Source organism: Vanessa tameamea, chromosome 19, assembly GCF_037043105.1.
Source record: "Vanessa tameamea isolate UH-Manoa-2023 chromosome 19, ilVanTame1 primary haplotype, whole genome shotgun sequence".
Taxonomy (NCBI): Eukaryota; Metazoa; Arthropoda; class Insecta; order Lepidoptera; family Nymphalidae; genus Vanessa; species Vanessa tameamea.
The window spans coordinates 3,154,370-3,178,711 of NC_087327.1; the positions used below are offsets into that span (position 1 = coordinate 3,154,370).

The 24,342-nt window shown below is 32.5% G+C and overlaps 1 protein-coding gene across 2 annotated transcripts; it reads left to right on the plus strand.

Annotated features, from left to right (window-relative positions):
• Positions 1-2,608: 2,608 nt before the first annotated feature.
• On the plus strand, positions 2,609-23,213 carry LOC113403928 (uncharacterized). 2 transcript variants are annotated; one of them, XM_064217934.1, is made up of 8 exons: positions 2,609-2,752; positions 7,753-7,776; positions 10,622-10,827; positions 14,257-14,386; positions 15,135-15,299; positions 18,902-19,080; positions 22,017-22,123; positions 22,969-23,213. In XM_064217934.1, the coding sequence occupies exons 1-8, from the start codon at positions 2,707-2,709 to the stop codon at positions 23,075-23,077; spliced, it is 966 nt and encodes a 321-aa protein (XP_064074004.1). In that variant the 5' UTR covers positions 2,609-2,706; the 3' UTR covers positions 23,078-23,213. The 2 variants fall into 2 exon arrangements, with proteins under 2 accessions (XP_064074004.1, XP_064074005.1); XM_064217935.1 differs by lacking the exon at positions 2,609-2,752 and adding an exon at positions 2,924-3,079.
• Positions 23,214-24,342: the final 1,129 nt, after the last annotated feature.

The following is a 24,342-nucleotide window of genomic DNA, read 5'->3' on the forward strand; positions in this document are numbered from 1 at the left end:
AATTAGCTTTGCCAATTATTAATATAAAGATTATTATTAAGTAATATATATATTATCAACTAATTAATATTACTTTATTAAACTAACTACGGATATTATGAGTGCTCTTTTTTATTTCCATGTAGGATAAATAATATTACAACAGTATTTAATGACATAGACTATCTATGTAATTGAATAGACAGAAAATACTATATTAGTACTCGGCTTCTCGCTGATTGTTCTCTGTAGACACTCTACTCCGAACTTCAATTTTAAATTAATCTTGCAAAATAGTTCAAAAGTGCTCTTAAAAGCCTACTTAAAAAAGTCATATTTTAATTTGTGTAAAAATGTTCTAATATATCAGATCCTACTATTCACGCGTAAACTTCAGCTAATTTACTCGAGTCTTTTTTAAACCGTAACACAACAATACTAAATATTTAATTAAAAAACATTTTCAAGTAAAAATTGTAAGTACGTTATCAAATAAGAAAATTTATATTTAATCCATTATAGAAACACCTTATTTACCTCTAAGTATAAAGGACAATGTCAAGATAAGGGTTTCTACTTAGGTGACAAACTTAAGGGAAATTAATAAAGTTTCAAATATATAGCTTTACATACCTATAGACAGATAATCATGATTATAATACTGTACTAACCTATTTAACTGACTAAACACAGTAAAACCGATAAGCGGGTTTTGGGTATATGCGGCGAGAGACGATCGATTTTTTGTGAACACTGCTAAGAAATCATTCTTCGATCCAGGAACTCCCATAGGTGACAGTGAGCACTTAAACGAAAGAAGATTAATACGACTGCAATATGGGCAATTTCTCCAGATGTACTTTAATTACTACTACCTAACGAAAGGCTCGAACCAATCTTGTTCACTCATTCCGAAACTGGTAAGTGGTTTGGTAGAAGACTGTTCTCTACTAATACTATTACTCGTGACAAAAGCCAGCTTTAGTCTTAAGAAATGAAACGTTCGCAGTATGTACAGCTGACGTTTGGAATAGATTTCGAGGTCTTTTGTCCATATATTAAAGATAATTACGTTTAATGACTTAAAATACTCGGTTTACCGTCCCTGTAATTTTGGAATAAAGTTGAAATATAAAGTTTGGAACGATAAATTTGATAATGTAATAAATTTTTCAAATTCGATTTATGGATTGGAATATCATGCCTTTATGATTTATGATTGAAAAAAAAAGCTGCACCCAAACGGAGTGCAGAGAGTTTTGAACACAAAAGGAGTTAAAACTGTGTGAGTCAAACATTAGGAAAAAATCACTCGTTAGAACTATGTACTATTTTCAATTTTCTCTATGATAAGTTAGCGGTAAACGTTTTCGTTGCGCCTATGGTATTTAGATTATTATTTATATTTTTTGTATTAAGTCCTTCCTTTATTGTGTTCATATTTTAATCTTAATAAACATTTGTCATAAATTTTAAATATGGCTGGCTATTTTTTTTATGCCGCTTAAAATTCAGCAAACTTTATAATTCTTTGATCACCTCAGCTTATTGTAATTTTTAGATCGCTTAAAATGATTAAACATGGTTCAAAATAAAGATAGATTACTTATTAATAAGGAAGCACGCTGAAACATTTTTTAAATTTTTATTTAGTATATCGCAAGCGAAATTAGTTTGATCACTTATCAGCGGGCCCGTCGCCAAGTTGTTATAACGCCTGCCCGGCGCCTCTCGCAACTTAAGATGTCGATTGCTATTTGCCATTTTTTTACAATATTGACTCGAAAAAAAAATCTATAAATAAAACTTTTTAGCCATATTACTAATAAGTAGATATAGTTTATGGGTTTATTACATGATATAAGATATGACAAATTAATTAAACATAGATTTTATTTATGATATGATTTTAAAAATATATCGTGGTTGTGTTATTCTACCGCCAAACAACAATACTTAGATTATTGTGTTCTTGTTTGAACGATGAGTGAGCCAGTGACTCCAGGCACAGGGGACATAAGATCTTAGTACTTAAGGTTGGTGCCACATTGACGTCGTGAGGATAGTAAATATTTCTTACAGTGCAGCACAGTATACTATATACAGTATACTATATACAGAGGTAAAGAATTACCTCCCGTAGGCATAAAATTTTATTAAAATATGATAAGTTTTATCAGTGATAGATTAAGTACGTACTCTCTGAGGCACGGGAGTATACTGCGAAGTGCGAACCTCCCAACTCCGGGCTGCTGATAATAATTATCAAGCCAGTTTATGAACAATTGAATACTAAATTATAATATGATATGATATAATTATAAATATATGATTATAATATGATATAATATACTAATATGAATTAAAGAGTTTTTTATCATCTTTTATATAAAATATTAGTTAATTTAGCTGAGTTTTAATAAGAAGGTTATCAATTTATTTGGATGTTACCCTATCACTTGACCGTCTGTGTAGGTACCAATTTTGTAGTTTAAACATTGAAGTCAATAGATGTTATATATAACGCTTTTTTTTCTTACTAAAAACTAAAATTTATTTTCGTGAAATGAGTATCAATAGTTACTGAATAACTCGTTTCATTCGTCTTTTATTGCTCAGTTGACTACGGTAGGTATTCATCAGTTGTCTGTGCGTCTCGAGTCTAACCGGTTACGTAGTTCTTATTATAAAAGTAACGCGCGATTTAAAAAATAGTATCACCTAATAATGAAAATTTTGGTAGTTTTATTTGCTGTTGCAAGTTTGACGTCCGGTATGTTATCTTTTTTTTTAATTTAGTGTTCAAAGACAAAACTATAAACACTAGTAAATTAATTGTTATCTATGAATATGTCGTCAGAATCGATTAATGTTTTTTTTTTTAATTTTATTCGAGTTTGTTGATCTAAACTAACTTCACCGAAGTTCAATAAAAGTATTGCTCAGTTGACTACGGTAGGTATTCATCAGTTGTCTGTGCGTCTCGAGTCTAACCGGTTACGTAGTTCTTATAATAAAAGTAACGCGCGATTTAAAAAATAGTATCACCTAATAATGAAAATTTTGGTAGTTTTTTTTGCTGTTGCAAGTTTGACGTCCGGTATGTTATCTTTTTTTTTTTAATTTAGTGTTCAAAGACAAAACTATGAACACTAGTAAATTAATTGTTATCTAAGAATATGTCGTCAGAATCGATTAATTTTTTTTTTTTTATTTTATTCGAGTTTATTGATCTAAACTAACTTCGGTGGTCTGCTTATAATATTATAATAAAAATAATATAGTAATTTCGTTCTGTAGAAATATTTCAAATACGACATAATGACTCGGAATACAGAATAAGCTATATTATGAGGATAATCATAATGAAGCTTAGGCTTAGCATTTATCAGATATATTACTATATTATATACATGTACCTATATATTTTCCATAAATAGCTCACAAACAAGTTTTGTTCACCCTAAAGGTCTTTGTGATATTCATAACGTCAAAGCATTTTTATATTTATTCAATTTATAAGTTGTCCTTAAAAACAAAATAGAAAAAGACAAACAACTTAGTCTATCTTATAATTGAACTGAACTTACTTTATGTAAATTTTATTCACAGTAATTCTAAGGTGAGCATGTTACAACCTGGTACTGCTAGATGGCGCTAATTAATTAATTCATATCTCTGAATCGCGCGCGTTAAATCTTTTATAGTAAAATTAATTTTGGAAAGCACTTTCCTTTGTTTGTTTCATTCATCATTTGGGGGGGACTATTACTTCGGGTCGGACGTTAGCAGCAGGCGTCGGCGCTATGCGTTCCTTCTCCCCCCGCTGTAAGCATCGCCTGGTTCTCTGTACCCCAGGAACTCCTGTATCGTGGAGGCCCACGTCGCGTGGGGAAAACGCGCAAGAGCGTTCTTCCAGCGATAAAATAAAAAAATAAAAATAAAAGGATTGGAAGTTAGCAAAACAAGACAGATAATACCTATAATCTACTATATTTTGAATAAATCATAATACTAGACAAACGTATTGTTCTTACGTTATATAAGCATCGTACATTTGTTAATTTAATGTACGGGAATGTCGTGATTCAATTTATTAGTAGGTACGAGTGGCCCACGCACCTGCAATATCTTTAAGCTATATCTATCCCTAGTATTTTTACAATTTTTTATTTTTTTTCTCTTTATTTAAAGAGCTTGATCACACAAATGACTATGACGCTCTATACGTCTTCCTTTACCAGAAAAACTGGGTTTGAGACATGATGATCTTGATCATCTTACCCTCAAAGCCAATCTTACAAGTTCATAAAGAGCCCTGGCAGCCGCGGACAAAGGATACGCCAGGACGCAGTTTAATCCCCCGACTTCTCTAATAACCCCATGAAACATAAATATTTCAGAACGTAATGGTTCGTTCCGGAAACATTCCATTACTATATGATACACATCCTCGATTTTATCACATTCCGCACAATAAGGGGGGAATCAGTCTTATTCATCATATAAGCAAACTTGTTCAATGGAATGTGTCCAGATCGTATTCTTAAAGCTATTACTATATCATATCTATTTAAGCTATTATTGAGCCAAGGAGAACTCATCGGTTCCGGTTGAATAGTCTTGTACCAAATACCCTTCTTGGTGGACCTTTCATCGAAATATGTTTTCCATAAATCCAAGCAACGATTCTTAGAAATAAATAAACACTCGCTATAGAATGGTTTTGCCCTTACTGTTAAGCCTTGTCCTTACTGTTTTGCTTGTTTAGCAAGCTCATCTACTATATCGTTTTCCATTATGCCATTATGAGATGGGATCCATTGTAAGTATAGGCATTTAGGTGAGGCGTTTAGTTCCAAGATTAACTTTATTATTTCATAAGCTACGGGGATTCCTCGAAAATTCGAGGTACTCCGAGCTCAATGTTGCAAAGCACTTTTAGAATCTGTAAATATGACAAACTTATTCCCATTGATCGACTTAATATAAGACAAAGCCTTTGCTATAGCTATTAATTCTATATGCATTATAGACAATGTACAATTAATTTGAAATTTAGCTTTAAAGTTAACTTGAGGATCGTAGAACACCGCACCACTTCTGTTACTATCTTTTGATCCATCCGTGAATATCTTATAAAACCCTTTATAGTTCTCTGAACATAGATTGAAATAAAATTAATTTAGTTGAAAATTTGTTTAAGCCCTTTTTGGTTTAGATATATCTTTAATACTCGATTTAATAACATTCTATAAATTAATTCCACTAATCCATATATCTAAAGAAAACATTTCTAACTGTAGACTGATATTTATAATTGTATTTTGAAGGTGATTATGAATAGAATGAAGCTAAGAAAGGATTTTTTTTCCTTACCCAGCGGTAAGGTAGCATTAAATCGGATAACTTATTTAATAAAGCAGAAATTGAATTGAGCTTACATTATTTATTTTTAAGATAAAATTTATGGCCCAAATATTACCAACGAAGAAATAGAGGTTGTAATGTAAGCTCACTTTCCATTACATGGATAGGAGTACTTTTTATAAAACCACCTATAATCCGCAAAGCCTGACTTTGAATCCAGTCAAGTTTTTTATGATTGGATTGAGAACTGTCTCCATAAAGAAAACTCGCATAATCTAAGCGACTACGGACCATTGAAATATATATCCTACGTAGGTGCTTGGGATGAATTCCCCAACTTGAGCCAGCCAAAACCTTACATATATTTAAAACCCTAATGCATGTACCTTTAATCTATCTAACATGTTTACCCCATCTAAGAGGCCGATCTAGCCATATCCCTAAATATTTAACTTCTTCAACTGTGTCCAAAATTATATCATTGACTTTAAGTTCAACTACACCCCTGAATGGACGATTTTTAAATTAACAAACCTTACTTTTGTATGGGGACACATTCAAACCAATATCGGATAAAAGTTTACAAAGTAAATCTAAACCAGACTGTAATTCATCATTATCAGTTTTAAATAAAACAAAATAGTCTGCGTATTGCATAATCATGACCGATTTGATCTGCTTGCAAATGTCAACAGAAGCTATATTAAACAAAAGTGGAGACAGAGGATCACCTTGAGCAAGGCCACGACAGCAAGTCCTAACAATGAAATGATTACCTACTTTAATATAAATATATCTTTCTATTAGAAAATTCCAAATGTACGAACATAACTTTGTACCAAATTCCATACGATCCATTGTCTTCGGCAATGACAAAAGGTCAACATTATTGTAGCCGTTATCAATATCTACAAAGCATCCTATAGTTGACAAACCTTTTAGAAATCCAATTTGAATTAGAGAAACTAAGTGACTATCAAGGCATGATCTAGACTTTCTGAAACCAAAAGTATTCTCAGATAGTAATTTATTTTTTACTACAAACAATTCTATTCTTTTCTTAATTAAAATATGAAAAATTTTACTGACACAAGACTAAAGAAATAGGACGAAAAGCAGAGTCAGAAAGAGGGTCCCGGCCAGGTTTTTAAATTGGAATAACACGTATGTGTCGCCACTGAGAAGGAACAAAACCAGATTCTAGTAAGCCATTAAATAAATTTAACAAAAAAAGCATTTAGCATTATTTGGAAGATTTTTTAACATGGAGAATGAAATTTCATCTTCTCCGGGGGCTGTGTCTTTTGCTTTCATACAATTATCTAACTCAAAACTTGTAATAGGAGTTTCTAAAATTGGGTTGGAAGAAAGAAATATTGGCTTTGATGGTGAAACAGAGTCAGGACATAAATTACATAATAGACGATTAGCTTGGTCTTTATCAATACCTACGAAGGGTTGTTTTCGTCCTTTCATCCATTTTATTCTGCTCCATACCCGATTGGAAGAAGTCTTTTCGTCAATTGAGTTACAGAAGCTTGACCATCCCTTTCTCTCGGCGCATCTCATAAGACTTTGAGATTCCCTAACGGCATCTAAGAATGTATCAAGGTTATCTGGAGTAGGATTATTCCTGAAATTACCTAGACGATTTTTACTTAGTTATTGTAGTAGTAAGTATCATTTTTCTAAATCCAGGGCGTACCTAGTTTCAATTTCATTCGAATACTTTCAGCACTCAGTAGTTTTAACGTACAAAAATTGTTTTTCATTAATAACATCATATATGAGTTCGATATTGTTGTTAAATTTTACCTATTCTGATGTTTAATATTTTATTACACCAAAACTGCTTAACAGATTCGGAATAAATTCTTCTTTCCGAACATTCCAGATTCAAAGGTTCACGCCACTGGCGTGAGATAAATTGTTTAAGGCAAGACCCTAAATAATTTATCTCACGCCAGTGGCGTCAACTGTTTCTATATACGTAGGTTCCATTCTCGCTCGGACGAATATTATATATACAGATTTTATTTTGTTTCCTTGTTTGTTGTCCTGACTTGAAGTGCGCGTATTACTCTTCGAGAGTTTATATTTTGAATGTATCCTGGCTGTCACTTTAATGTCAACCATAAAGATAAGATAACAATATTTTAATGATTCTTCAAGAATTGAAGAAGTCAGTTGGCCGTGTTCCTTAAATTTAATATAAAGTAGATAGATTTAAATAACTTGTATTAAGAAGTCGTGTACTCAAATATTCATAAAACGGATGCTCTCAGTGAAGAAATTCGGTTTTTTTGCCATTGTCTTCATAAAAATATTACGTACCTAATAATTGTATTTCTTTTGAATTTAATATGTAATAAAATAATTAAAACTGTTTTATTTTTGTTTCAGGTATTCAATACAATGGACTAAGAGGTAAGAGTATTATTCCATGACATACCACTAATGTATTTACATAACAAGCTAAATAATATATTAAATGTCGCTGTTTCTATTGCAAACTTACGTAAGAAAATACTTTGTACCCAGGATGATAATATATTTTTAATAAAAATAATTTAGAATAATAACATGAATATGTAGTTATAAATGCATGTTTTTGTTTTAAAAATATTTTTGAACAAAATATTATCACGAAAAACTAACGTAAGTAATTATCAGTTAAACAATTATAATATTGCGTTCCAGGAAATGTTAAAAGGAAGAGAATAGAAAATGAGCTTACGCTGATATACGCTAGACTAAAAAGACTTAGAACTCAATAGCGATAATTGAATTGAATATAGATTCATTATGCAAACCTATATTAATAATTTCATACAGGTCTATGATAGATCCGATCGAAACAATTATAGATCCTTAAGGAATAATAATTTTTTAATCGATAACATATATCCGAAAATTCGTATAATCGAGATTATTCGATATTAAATCCATGAATTTCAACGGGCTATGTTGACGTTTACGGGAGCATTCAGAAAGTGTGTTTCAAATAACAATTTCGTGCAGGGATACGGTAGTTAGTACGTATATTTAAATTTATATTTGTTTAGTTTTATTTATTTTACCCAAGCGAAGCCGGGTTATCATCTAGTTTTCTAAAATAAAATCGCACACGTGCATCATTTTGCATCGGGCGTTTTTTTACCGTCACAGGTAATTTAGAAACGATTACGTTAATAAGTAATAATTATAATATTATGATTGATTATCTATGAGTTAAAATACAATAATATAATTCAAAGCAAATCGAGAAAGCCAATAAGGTATTACTGTCGGATTTGCATTAAATGATGCGTTAAAGAAATATATTAAAAACATAACATGTGTGTTATGATCAACAGATAAGAGATAAGATTAAGAAATAAGCCACATTTGGCTACCAGGTGTACGGTGTACTTTTTTGGAACGAAAATCTTTTATATAAATTTGCTAACAGGCGACATCTTCACGTAAGGAAAAAGAGATATGCTTTATATAGATGACCTTTCCCTCTCTTTCCCAGCTCTTTCTCTCTATTTCTTTATTTGATATTGATACGATCTTATATAATTTAAACTTATTTTTTAAATGTCATTGTTACTCAATTATTGCCAAACGATATTAATTCATTTCATGATGTTATATGTAACAAAGCATCATAGTTCCACTCGGGTGTCCCACGACACCTAACGTTTGTTTGCTATTCGTGATTGTAGGTCTTAAAAAGATAATGATGTTGTTGAAAACCAAAAATATATATTTCTTTAATTTAAATATTATTTTTTAAAATAAACTTTGCTGTACATATTGCTTAAAATAAATTCTTATATAAAAAATACATTAGTCCATAAAAATATTAATAAGAGTCAGGTGAAGGGTAGTTAGAGATTGTTTAACGGCAATTCTTAACGAACACATTATCACTATAACTGTCAACTGGCATATTGACAGTGGTCGGGCAAGCGAAGGTCGAATATTTATGACTAGCAGAGTTATCAGCAGAATATTAAAAAATAAAATTTATGCCGGTATTTTACAATTGCATAATATAAGCATGATGTCAGACTGTACATCAGATTTTATAATATACAAGTGCAAGCAAACACTCACTCTCTATTAAATTATTCTCGTAATTTAATAGGATGTCGATCCTACAAAACCTGAAGGAGTTCAGGCATAGTACCAACAGTTTTACCTATCAGCACGCAGGTAAGCCTTAAAAAGATACTCCTCCAATTCTCGGGACTTAATCCAGGTTATATGGGTTTCTTGACTATCAAACTACTTGCAATAACCGTCCTCTGCACGATAAGGAGAGGTTGCGGGATCGTTTATACGTATGGATGTGGGATGCGTAGGTGTAAACGATCCCTCTGTCCTTCGAGTTACGCCAGCACGAGTGTTACACGTCTCGTCCGACTTCGTGGACCAGGCTCTTGCTCTTTACATCCTACGTTGCCGGTGCAAACTTCCAGGGCTTGACGAATATGATAGACCTTAGTTAACGTGGCAGGCCAGCATTCTACCACTGAACCACCGATGTCGAGATCGCTCAGTGTTTAGAACGCTTACTTCTTAACCGATGATTGCGAGTTCAAACCCAGGCAAGCACCAACGAATTTTCATGTGCTTAATTTGTGTTTATAATTCATCTCGTGCTCGGCGGTGAAGGAAAACATCGTGAAGAAACCTGCATGTGTCTAATTTCAACAAAATTCTGCCACATGTGTATTCTACCAACCCGTATTGTAGCAGCGTGATGGAATATGCTCCAAACCTTCTCCTCAAAGGGAGAGGAGGCCTTAGCCCAACAGTGGGAAATTTAATGGCTGTTAATGTAAAAAAAAAATAGTTGACGTGGCATAATATAAATAAAGTTTATATTTAGTTTAATGGTATCGTTAATACCAGTAACGTTACACAAAATAAGTTCTTTCTTAAACAATAAAGAAAACATATAATTATACATATTAAAGATTAACAATAACAAGTTGTAAAAGCACAGAATGAATTATGGATTGAATGAATCTTGTTTATATAAAAAACCAAAATCATAATCAAAATAAAATATATTTTATTCAAGTAGGCTTTTACAGTCCTTTTAAAGCGTCATTTTACAAACTATATTCAATAAAGCTACTACCGGTTCGGAATGAATGTTTTATACCAACATCGCGGTGGTGTGAAGAAACATCTGTAAAAAGTTGTAGTATTTGTACAATGGTCACCGTTCCTTTTCAGTAATTTTGTTTTCTACCACGATGCCTTTCATTTGCAGTAAAATTTGGCTGGAGTGAGGCGCTCGCTAACAAGGAGTACTTCTATAAAATACCCCGAACTATCACGCAGGCAGAGAATGAAGGATGGCGCAGAACAGAACGTCCACCTGGACCAATGGAGGAGCTACGTCTCTACTGCTCAACTGGACGAACTCTGTGTCCCTTATATGATCCTACGGGATTCGTTTCGGGTATACAATTAGCCGTACGTATTATTTTTACATTGTTATACTTATTTTTTTATATTATTCGTTTTAATAGTACGAGCCAGAATAAATATATAATAAACGCAATGAAAAGTGTATAGTTTTAAAATTATATTAATTGTACTTTTTTTTAAATAGCCAATGATCTCCTGATGGTACGGGGTCCACTTAACCCATAGACACTGTCTCTTCAAGACAGATCTCTGGCTCAGTCACCCTTGAAACCGTAACACAGCAGTACCAAGTGTTGATGTAATACGGTAGAATAAAAAGTCTACGGTACCGAACCAACGGTAAACGTTATATCTTAGTGTATAAATTCTCAAAAGTCTCGGAACTAAGTGATCTGATATGGCCTTTAGGTATTACATACGGACTATACATAACAGAATTCTATGGAAGCTAGAGCATCCCTGTATAGCCGATTTTCCATGATTCATGTCAATTCATGTCGATAAATTAATGTTCAGGTCATTAAAAATCGTTTTGATCTATTTCCATTAATGACTAAATCATTTGCGAATGTCTGCATTCGGTGCTGATTATCAAAATCATCATTAACGAAGAATTTCGATAAGAAGGATTATTAAATTAAGTATTAATGTATTTTCGTTGACAAACATTAAGGCACTGGCTATTAGATTTACTAAAGATGTAAAAGTAATCGTTATTTTTAAAACAAACAGTTAAAATTTTAACCTATATTTCTAATAATAAATTTAATTATATAGAATTAAAATAATCTTTAATGAATCACATAAAATATTTTAATAAGATTTTGCCAACGACATATACACAAATCTTAATATATCAAAATATCAACATCATATTTTTTTATTTTGAATTAATTAATTCTTTCATCGTATAATTAATTTTGAATTTGAATATTATGTGTAATTATAACATCGATATATTTGTTTTTATATACAGGTAGTAACATGACAGTACGACATTCAAAGAGATAAGTTGAAAACTAACGATAAAGTATTTTTTTTCGTATTACAACTAAATCCCCGATAAGATCACGTTGTAAAACGATTACATGTGTTGACAATGATTTGCATTTTGTTCGATGTTTTATTACTGAATTCGTTAAGTAGTGTATGAAATAGACACAAAGTCGTAGAAGCACCACACAAATTGTGGTAAACGGTACACTTGATCTATATATAAAAATGGTTCCCTTTTTCCTTCGGTCACGACAGAACTTGGGACCAACTTTAACGATTTAATTCATCTTGTTATTAAGTGTACTACTACTTTGTAGATCTCATGAAAAGAAAAATGATATGATCATGAGATCACCGAAACTGTAGGTCCAATTAACTTTAAATTTAACATAGTTATCCCATTCGCGATGTAGACGGTTAGACTAAGAAAAGTTTTTTTGATATTTGTAGTTCAAGGAGTAGGGGAAATCGGACAAGTAACTTTATATGGATTTTATCCCTACGATGTCAATTTGTTACGTATATAATATGCATATTTATTTATTATGGAGCAGTACCCATGAAATTTTGTTATTTTTTATTAATTCAGTGTTTGAACAGCTCAAAAGGCGTTAACTGTAAGATATTTTTATAAATTCGTATTATGACTATCATAATTATAATCCGTGATTATACAAAATATGACATAAGGAAATTCGTATCGTAGTTATCATGTTATTCGATCAGAGCGCTTTGTGAACGCTCTATTATACTCCTAACTCAATGTAGTCTTGTTACCCTGGAGTGTTTTTAATGAAACCGTAAGCGCGAAGGAGCTGCACTTCGTACCCTACACCCGCAGCGTTGTAGGTGGGGGTTTTTATAATTGTCATAAAACGGATGTCAATTTATGAAATTTTTCAATAACAATGAGTATTTTCTTTCTTTTAGCCCTATATAGTATATTTATACACAAAACGTACAAAATAAATGAAATTTTAATCGGTGCCACAACAAGGTGAAGTTCCCATAGTACTCATAGCATTTTTTATGATATATTATGATAGAAAGTGGTCACCATTAATACAAACATACATACATACAATTATAAACATTTCTTACATCGCCTATGCGCCAACAACTTTGGGTACTAAGATACTATGTCCCTTGTGTCTTCTTCAAACCAGAACACAATATTACTAAATATTGTTGTTTGGAGGAAGAATATTTGCTGAGTGGGTGATACCTACCCAAACGAGCTTACACAAAACTCTACCAAAATGTTCCTTCTGTAAAATCAAGTTGAATAAATAAATGGTTTTTGTAATTTTCTATTTAGGTCTCGTGACAAAGAATGTATAATCGCTGATTTTAATCTTATTTTCTGGAGAATCGAAATATTTTTACCTTACACACCAATTCGCAAGACGATATCTACCGAAAGGATTTAAAAAACAAGTCCGCTGTTGCAGATGTCCATGCGCGATGGTAGTCACTTTCCATGAGGTGAATCTGCTCATTTGCCTGTAGTATAAATAAAACAAATGTGTGTTTTGTACGAGTTTTAACTTCATCTTTGATACTTTGTACTCAAACTCAAAGTATCAAAAATAAAGTTGAACTAAAGGAAGAGGTATTTATGAGAAACAATGTGTGCAAATGTATGTGCATTTAACAGGAAATTCCATATTAGCCGGACTAGTCTCCAATATGCTCGTTTATATTATTTTTTGTTCACAATACCTAAGGTCAAAGCCATTACTATGATGAGATTACGTATTCTTATTCGGCACGAAAGAGCAATTTGTTGCTTTCATCATTGGTCACAATGCAATCGTTTATCTAATTTATTTGAATCAACGAGACGTTAGGGCCGGAGACCGATTGCTCATCACTCGTAGGACTCATAATTTTATTTATTTCTAGTAACTTCTTCAAACATTTTTTTTTATTCAATCTTTCTAATTTCCACACCATGTGGTGTTCTTTGAGATATCTTTTTATTATTTGATTTCGTTTAGTTATTTAATATATTTGCATATTTATATTTCCAAGCAGTAGCATAATCAATATTACAGGATTACAATTTGCTTCCTAATTTTCTTGTTAGTGTCTTTTTATTCTGGATTTCTATGCGTGTCTGGATAGTAAACCAGAAATTTAAATCACTATAATAAAAACAAAAAGTACAGAATTTATAATACAATTTTCCTGAAACTAGATCCAAAAAAACACATACATATTTAGGAGAAAATTTTCGAATTAGAGTATATTCTTTTTCTATTAAGTTAAATTATTTTTCTTTTACGCGTGCTTGATCGATCTTTCCTGGTCTTACAAAATTGGCTGGTATAAATTGATTTACATATCTCGAATTTTTTATAATATGTATTTTCAATTGTGTTAAATAAATAAAACGGTAGATGCGGGTAAAACTGTCATGAATTGCCTAAAATATTTAACGTTTTTCTTAATTATTTTTACTTTTTATTTGTACAGTTCCCGGTAGATGAGCTGGTATCGCCATCATTTAGACCTGAACAGAGATTCGTTAAGTGGAACCCTCCAGCATCAGACACAGAGCCTGCGAGAGAATATTGGTCAATTACACAGTATTTTGTTTCAGAGGGTAAGATTTTAATCTCATATCTATACTAACAAATGTGGAGACGTTATTTTATGTAATACCTGAAAAAACTACTAAATCAATATACATAAAATTTATACCAGACTAGCTAACCGTGCCGGCTTCACTCGGGTACAATAAGGGGCCAAATACAACTTTTAGATTCGAGAACATGTTTTTATGATTAAAAAGAAAATATCCTGTTTTTTTCCGGCTACAAAAGTTGGAATTCTCTGCTTGTCTCTACTATAATGGCTCTCTTCTTTGATGAAAACCACATTAAAATCCGTTGCGTAGTTTAAAAGATCTAAGCGTACAGACGGCGTAAAGCGAGTTTGTTTTATATATAGAGAAGATGCAGCACATTTGGGATAAGTTTTTCGCTGTTCCATCCTCTGTTAAATTGCTGTTAAATTTATGACATTGATGTGATAAACGTGATATAATATATTAAATAAAACGTTTCTTGAAAAATTTAAGTTCTATTTTTATTTTTATCATTATTAAGTTATTGTCTTGTAACTAAGCAAAGTCAAGACTTAGTATGACATAGGCAATTTTACAATGTTTTTGTAATAATTTGATGTATTCCTATTACAATTGTCATAATAACAGTGATTACACATTATAAATGTTTCCAAAAAAAAACTTTTTCTACCCTAATTGACACACCTAGACTATCGCTATTCAGTAAGGTAAGAATGACAGTGGAATTTTGTCTAAATACAAATACATTTTAATTTATTTTCAGAGTCTCTTAAAGCTGGTGCTGGTCCACAAGTGGAAAATGGTGCAACTTTACAAGATGGTGGCGTATTTGTTAATGATCTCGACGGTCAACTCATGCGCATCCCTAGTACCGAAGCAGAACTCAACACTACCCTATTCAAGAAACAGAACTGTATACCTAACATGGGTGAATAAGATTACTATTTTTTGAGAAATCCTTTTTAAATTTATTAATTTTCTTCATTGTGGTAGGGCTTTGTGCAAGCCCGCTTGGGTAGGAACCACCGACTTACCAAATATTCTACCGCCAAACAGCAATACTTAGTACTGTTGTGTCCCGCTTGGAAGCGTGAGTGAGCCAGCGTAACTACAGACACAATATCTTAGGTCTCAATGTTGGTGGCGCATTGAGGTTTAAGGAATGGTTTATATTTCTTACAGTGCTAATATCTAAGGGCGGTGGTGACCACTTACCATCAATACGCAATACGTCATTAAATTAGATTAATTAATTATATTATTTATAACCACAATATAGTAATAATAGTAATTTCGAGGTATTTTGTGATTTATCTAAAGCTTTTGATTGTGTAAACCACGGAACAATTTTATATTAATATTATATAACATAAATATTAAAATGTGCTTTTTTGAGCCTTTCTAAAGACAGAATTATTTCATTTTGATTTTAGTAGCTAAAACATTCAAGAATTAAAAATAGAGTTCTTGATCTGACTGTAATGCTATTCAAGTAAAATAATTATTATAATTAAGCTTCTATTGATGGAATCTGTGATAGGAATCAATTTTCGGTACCTTTTGTGATATACCTACTATTGATTTCTGACAATTTATGATATCATAATTTTTTTTTTATATTGATTATGATATAATTAAGGTATGCGTTAAACGATTCAAAAGTTAGTATTAGATAAATGCTATAATAAAAAAAAAAAACAAATTGCTCAGTTTTTATTTTGGGGTATTTTTCCGATTTTTATAGAATAAAAACGGTTGGAACTGAATAAATCAATAATGAAAGGGAATCAGGGCTGCTAATAATCTCAGATCTCGAAAATCAGGTTGACTAACGTTACAAGAATACACACAGTTGTCATAATATATTTGGGATAGTATTATGTTATTTGACTTTGATATTTTATTTAAATTGACGGTAAATAATTCGTTTTTCTCGGCTCATCTTTGTAGAATCTATATTCTAGCTAACGCTTGCGTCTGAGTTGGATTGATATACCTATTTTATTTTAATTATTCGCAGAAATTATTCACTTTGTTTGACAAATACTACTTTCAAGTTATAAAGATATTTACCCCTTCAAATACTCATGTTTACATAAATATAAACTGTTTTCATTTTTAATTAATTACATATTATTTATGCGTTATCTTAACAAAACAGATTATTTTTTACAATTTAATATCGATTTTATAACTTTGTTAAGCAGGATGGAAAGATTACTAGACAAAATGTAGTTACTAATTATTTAGGTGTAAATATATTAACGCCTACTTTGACAACAATTGCAAGTACAAGCGTTTTTTAAAGGAACCAATGTACAAGCCTTTTCTCCCTTCCAAAAATTGTTAATGCATTTTCAATTTAATGACACCTGTTGTAACTGCAAACCTTTAAATAATATTGTTTTTATTACTAATTATCATATATCTAAACTTATATCTTCCAGGTTTATAATTAGAACAAGATTGGATATAAATTGTCATATCTTATAATTTTTTAATGATTACGATAACTATCAACGCGTGATATCAAATTAGTAACTGTGTACAGATAGTGAAATTATGTCATCATCTGAGCCTAAATATTTCAACTGAACTACAACGAAGTTAAAGTTTACGGTCAGATTGAAGCATTAGCATTATCATTAGCAGCCTGTAAATTTCCCACTGCTGGGCTAAAGGCCTCCTCTCCCTTTGAGGAGAAGGTTTGGAGCATATTCCACCACGCTGCTCCAATGCGGGTTGGCGGAATACACGTGTGGCAGAATTTCGTTGAAATTAGACACATGTAGGTTTCCTCACGATGTTTTCCTTCACCGCCGAGCAGGAGATGAATTATAAACACAAATTAAGCACATGAAAATTCAGTGGTGCCTGCCTGGGTTTGAACCCGAAATCATCGGTTAAGATGCACGCGTTCTAACCACTGGGCCATCTCGGTTCAGATTGAAGGGGAAATAAAAATACTGTTCAGGAAAAAATGTGTGCTATTTATGCATGATGTCTTGGCATATCATCAATGGATTTTTAGACATTTTAGACATACATTTCTTTTAATTTAACCTATTATAGATAGACGGAGTGAGTAGTTAAAAACAATGCATCTATATCAGATGATTTTGTATTCTTTAACCTGTCTTCCGAATTTATTGCTAACATACTCTATCAGATTCTTATCTGGTTCTGACTCTTCCAATAAATCATTTTTGACATTTCCAAACTATCGCTACTGAGCTATCGAGCAGAATATTATCATAAATTTAAAAAAGCTCTAATATATAGAGCAAGCCAATATTTGCAATTTAAGACCCACTATCGACGATAAATATCTCCGTGCGTTTCCCGTGCAAATGACCAAATACATGATTATGCGACTCTGCACTATAGAAATATCTTCCAAAAATTATATTCTGGCGTATCATTCTCCTGATGGTCTCCATGTTTTTCCCTTTCTATCAATTGGTCTAAGATGAAAGCGGAATTCGTCGATGAACTTCTCAATTTACCATTATACAAATTTCGATAAGAGCCAATAATTAAATACAGACAAGGCGGTCGGTGAATTCAACTTGGTAAAGTGTTTCGCAGTGGCATGACTTTATGCCAATCGCATTAACTATTCTCCTTATGGTTTTGGTGCTCACTGTCTAAGCTTAGTTCTTGCCTACAATATAATTATAGGAAGTTTTCTTAGAACAGTGCACACAATTGACCCATTTTTTATGATATAGATAACCTGATGGTATATAATAATATTATTCATTCCTTACATCGCTAATAACCCAATTACCTCTGTAACTAAGGTGTCCCTTATGCCTGTAGTCGCTCACTCACCTTTCAAGTCGGAATACAACAATACTGAGTACTGTTTTTGGCGGTAGAATATATATAATAGTTAATATTATAGTTTTGTTTTGATTTCATTTAAATGTAAACGGCAAGTCACTATCTACATTTTTTTTAATCCCAAATACTATACATTAGTTCAGTTAGTATTGGAGTTTGTCGATAACTATTTACTTTAATTTTGTTTACGTTCTTCATTTTTTTCTTATAAAGGCGTAGTACCGCTCTCTAACCGGCCAGTAACTTTTTTCCGCCCTCTAAAATTAATTCTTTATTAAATCGTAACAATTTAGTAATATTGCTAACAAGTTATCAAATATTATCTTTGTTCTATATTTTTCATTATTATCCTTAAGCAAAAAAACAATGAAATTGATCATTTGGAATTATACTTCATGGACACATTGATTTATTACTAGAAAGCTTTTGTGGGCTTATAGCTTAAGCGACAATACATATATACATAATATTATACACCTATTCTAAGATTACATGATTTAGTATCGTAATAGACAGGAGTAAGTTAACATTTCTTCTCCCAAAATGAGCGTTGACTCGGATTATCCAAGTATTCTTAAAAATAGTGTATCAAAGTTCCACTAAAAACGCCAATTAACAATATCCTTACAACTTACCAAATATTTTTGTAACTCCATCATATAAAATATAAACTTTTAATTACAGGAACCCATTATTACTACAACATGACGAAGGAAACGTCATGTGACAACCTACTGCCTTGGTTCGCTCTCACAAATAAGGGCTATTTAGTCGGTGTTGGTTTCCAGATGATCGGCAAGCTGACCAAACCACCCCAGGGCAGGGATTGGTTCGAAGTATTCAATAGCAGTGAGATTGTTGAGGTAAATAAACTCCACATTTACTGTATTACATAGGAACTAGCATTGTGATTAAAGGTGTAAATTTTTGCCTGGTAATAATAATATGCCCACAAAAATAAAAATATTACAAATTAAAGAGATACAAATATAAGTACCTGTAAGTTCCCAAAACTCGTGATACATTGGCGGTGTAAGGCATGGTTAATATTTCTTAGTGTCAATGTATATGGGCTGTTGTTACTAATTACAAATGTTTGTCATGTTTGTCATCTTGTTCGTAATAATGCATCTTCAACACCTAACTAATCTTACTCCGGAAAACCTTTGCCAGGCGAACGAGGTGTTATTTTATTTCTTGTTATTAAATAAAATTAAAATTATAATAATCAATTAACGGACACACTAAATCTTAAACCTGCATGTTATCTATTTAATATTTTAATTAGCTTTAGATATTAAGTTATATAAATAAGTTGGAAAATCCATGATAATATTTGAATGTAGAGTAAATTGAATAAAAACATACATTTAGTTATATCAATATTCAAAAATATAAATAATATGTTTTAATTATTATATTATATATAATTATTATGTCTTTCGGGCAAAGCCAGCTGACGAAACTGAAGACCGACGATGGCCGAGTTGTATAGTCCAGGCCTCAGCTTTTGAGAGAGGTTGAGAAGTTCTACGGAAAGTTATGCACGTCGACACGAAAACTTGTCACAAATCTGGAGAAACACCCCAGAGCCAGATTAACCCGACACTATACCGAAGATATCCCGGACGTTAGTCTATGCGAGATTAGTATGGCTCTCTAACAGCTTGAGAATAACAAGGCGACGGGTGATGATGGAATTACGGCTGAGCTGCTGAAGGCAGGCGAAAAGCGGGCTTTAAAAGCCCTTCAGAAACTATTTAATTCCGTCATACTCGAGGGCAAAACGCCACAAACGTGGAACAGAAGTGTTGTGGTGCTTTTCCTTAAAAAAGGGCGATAAAACCCATCTGAAGAATTACAGACCCATCGCACTTCTGAGCCACATTTATAAGTTGTTTTCGAGAGTCATTACGAATCGTCTCGCACGCAGATTTGACGACTTCCAGCCTTCCGAACAAGCCGTTTTCCGTAAAGGCTTCAGTACCATAGACCTAGCTGCATGGCTGAAACAATGGAATACCTAACCACAATGCTCGATGACCTCGGTAAAGCCCGTCGTTGTGGCGATCTTTGGGGGAGGCCTATGTCCAGCAGTGGACGTCTTACGGCTGAGATGATGATGATGAATTATTATAATAATATATTGTATACGGGTCAGGACACACAAAGGACTAGAGGGCGACGGTGGAGCATCATTCGAGCGTCATCGTTGTCGCGTCACGATATATACGAAACGCTCTTAACGCCCAAGAAATGTCAATCGCATCACATCAAAATTTTAGTTGATCTGATATTATAATATTTGTCATGAACATACCTTAAAAATCATAGGATATACAGTTGGGTTAGATTAGGTTAGAAACCTTACTTTATTGGGTTATCTTAAGTGAATAAATAAATAATAAACATCATTATCATCATCATTATCATTACATAGTATAAAAAAGTCGTATACCGTTGTCTGTTCCTATGTATGATTAGGTCTTTATAATTACACAGCGGATTTCGATGCAGATTTTTTTTAATAGATAGATTGATTCAATAGGAAGGTTTATATGTATAATACATGAACAATATAGTAGAGGAACACTGATAATTTTAGAGGTTTCCAAAGTGATGTCGTAAATAAACACATTTTTTGTGCTTACATTACAAATGCTGGCTCAACCCTACGAGATAGATCAAAATAATGTACTACAGTATTGTACACCTTAAAAAGATCTTCAAAAACGTCCGCGATGGTATATGTCTATCCCTTAGGGATAACCCAGAATAACTATTTTTTAGCCATTACTTTTTACGAGAAATAATGGCTTATTTTCGAAGCGATTTTAAGCAATACAGCATTAATCCTTATCCAATTAAGTACCTTAAATACATTGCGCAATGAATATAGATCAATATGGGCCTTGACAGCATGTATTTTAAATTAACATTTTCGAAGATATATCAGGGACATAGCGGTTTGTATTGTCTAACGACTGAAAAATTGTGAACGTTGTAAGACATTCTGTAGTATATTTAGTGGCAGCATTTCACCCGAGCGAAACCGGGCCGGGTCGCTAGTAATATATAATTGATGCGATGTGCCCAGCGATGATTGTGATAAATACATATTATCAAATTCGTTATGTAGTGTTATTAATGACATTAAAATTATCATTTAATCTCTATCATCACTGATATATGTGGATAGCATTATAATTTCAGTAAATATGTAATATCAAATATAGGTGTAAATTCAATTATGGTCCGAGGCTACTTAATTATTATAAATCTACTTATTTTATTTCAATAAGTGGTAATGTTATTATTATAAACATGAGTAATAATCTAGTCTGTATAATAATTATATTTTTCTTACAAACTCGACGGCGGAATACGATCGTAAAATCTTAAAAAAGTATATGCGACATTGAGATCGGGATTAACTATGTCGGAGCCTTAGGGGCAATGCACTTATCGGGGCTCTTTTTCTATTTTATAGCTTCCTAAACAACATTTTTATTGAAATATATAGAAATACTTTGCATTTACAAAGAGCCAATTTTTGGCCCGCCTTGGGTTGCTAGTCTATGCGGGCTTCTAAACAGTTGCCTACACCGTTTAATGGATAATCCGGCCTTGATTTCAATATTGAGAGATTTGTTTTGAGTGAGATCTTACTGAATAGCTATGACGTATTGAATAGCTCTTCGATTCCTCATTAAGAATTAACAGACAAAAGTAATACTTTTACATTTGGAAAGGAAACAATATATTATGTATTTTAATAACTGCATTTTTCTTATTTCAGATGACGATCCCTATTGCCCCGGAATGTCTTTACAGATTGACGGAAACCTACCCCGTTTTATCTCTCCACATTTACTACATCGACAACCCGTGGACAATAAAATGCCGGTAAACTTTCGGGAGAACAACAAAATCTTAAGATTGAATATTATATAGGATATATCTTGCAGCGCCAATGTATGTGGCTGATGGTTGCAGGGCCGGACCGTAAGTTTAGGGACCCTGGGCTAACATTACTTAGGGGCCCACCTAAGATATATCTGAACGTAGACTTGAATTAAATTAACTGAATGGGTTTGATTAATTGCAGGACTCGCAGCAAACCATACGATCTGTTTAATTTAATAAAGTTATGGATTCTTGCGCATTATCGTCTGTTTTTGACTTTGACTTGACTTAGCTGGGGCCCCCTTGAAGCCACGGGGCCCTGGGCTGAAGCCCAAAAAGCCATATGATAGATCCGGCCCTGGATGGTTATCACTTACATCATTCGTCCGATTTTATAAAAGATAAATTAAAATTGATTTATTATGCTTTATTACACACCTTATATTTGGCTTGTATGTAACTAACATAATCAATGAAATCAAATCTACGAAATCGATTTCAATCAACTTCTATACATATTTATTAGGGATCTTATAAATTAGCCACTGCATCAAAAAGGTCATACACGTATATAGGTATAGATAACTAGTAGTCGTCAGCAACTTCGCTAGCTTTTTGGGGTTGATCGTCAAGTGCTATGCATAAAAAAACCTATGGAGTTCAAGCCTGCTTCATACCAATTTTCATCAAATTCGTGGTTTTGGCCGTAAAAGAGCCACAGACAGACAGATAGACCAACTACTTACTTTCGCATTATAATTAGTTTCGCATTTTTAATATTACTATAGATACAAAACAATTTTTCGTTCGTTCTAACAAATTAACATATTTTTTCTAACTTATAGTGATGGGGACTCCGCAAAGCCCGCTGGCGTTGTCAATCGGCTGCTTCTGAATGGAGAACGATATATGTCTGTTCTGTGGGACATGACGAAGAATACGTTTACTGGATAAAAACTTAAAAGGATGCAATAGTCGTAACACTTATTTGAAAATGCTGTATAAATAACTGTTATTGGATATTATTTTTATTAAAATTATTCAAAAGACTTTTGTAAGCCAATAGTGCAGTTTTTAAATGTTCATTCATCAACAAATAAAAAAAATTAAGATACATTTTGTTTTAATTACTTTTTTTAAATAATAATAATATTTTTTTATTTATACCCAATAAACTCATGAACGTAATTTTTTGCCTATTATCTAAATCTAGGGTTTGACATTAGCGACACTGGTACTGCATGAATGTTAATTTTTGTACCCTTTTAATGAAATATTCAATTTGTGAATGCCATTTTAAGTTGAGTCGACCTTCATGCCTAGATTTTTCACGCTAGAAACAATGCTTAGGAGTAGACAACCATAGGTAGGGGACTAGATAGGTATGAGCAATGATATTAGAATATTCTAGAACAGAAGAAGCTGATGTTCTGGAAAAGGGAACGATTGCAGTTTATCAGATGATTCTCAATCAAGTCAAGCCAGCGAGACATTATAGTAAGAGACATTATGATTCTTGAGCGTGGTGTATGACGCTATTCCAGTTACTATACCAGAAGAGCGGTATCGTCGGCATACGCAATTTCTACGGAATAATTAAGTTTGCATAGGACATTTATATACAACTGGAAGAGTATAGGCTTTAGTATGCTGCCTCGTGGAACACCATAGTAAACTGATAACAAGTCACTGGTGTAGGAGTTAACACACTGATGACGATTCAAAAGATAGCTTTGGAATATTTTTTGGTCCATACCCCGAATGATGTGGTGTTCCAACTTATTTACTAAGTTGGGGTTTGATAATGTCGGATGCCTTGAAAATGTCAAGGAAAATTCCAAAACATTTATTCCCATTATCGAGATTATCTACTGCACCACTAGTAAAGCTCACGATTGCATCTTCTGTTGAGACATCCGATCTAAATCCATATTGGCTTTTGGCAATAAATTTATATTTATTTAAAAATTTGCCTAGCGAATTATTGAGTATTCTCTCCAGGACAAATTCTTGGCTACTTTCACAAAAAAATCGTTAACTGAGTTACTGCCACTTTGGGAGTGCACGGGGAGGTTCCCCGTGCACTTCTTAACATTAAAGACAATCCACTTTCCCAGCAAGTGTATTGTCGTAGTAGTATTTATAACTTTTTTGAGAATATGCCAGATAGCGATTCTATAATTTTTCGCCTTTTTAAACTCATTTTTTTGGTTTTCACG

Excerpts from the sequence above, each read along its gene's own strand:
- LOC113403928 (XM_064217934.1), top strand. The coding sequence starts at position 2,707 with ATGAAAATTTTGGTAGTTTTATTTGCTGTTGCAAGTTTGACGTCCG. Across the intron at positions 14,387-15,134 it reads ACAGTATTTTGTTTCAGAGG|AGTCTCTTAAAGCTGGTGCT; the intron begins GTAAGATTTTAA and ends ATTTATTTTCAG. Across the intron at positions 15,300-18,901 it reads GAACTGTATACCTAACATGG|GAACCCATTATTACTACAAC; the intron begins GTGAATAAGATT and ends TTTTAATTACAG.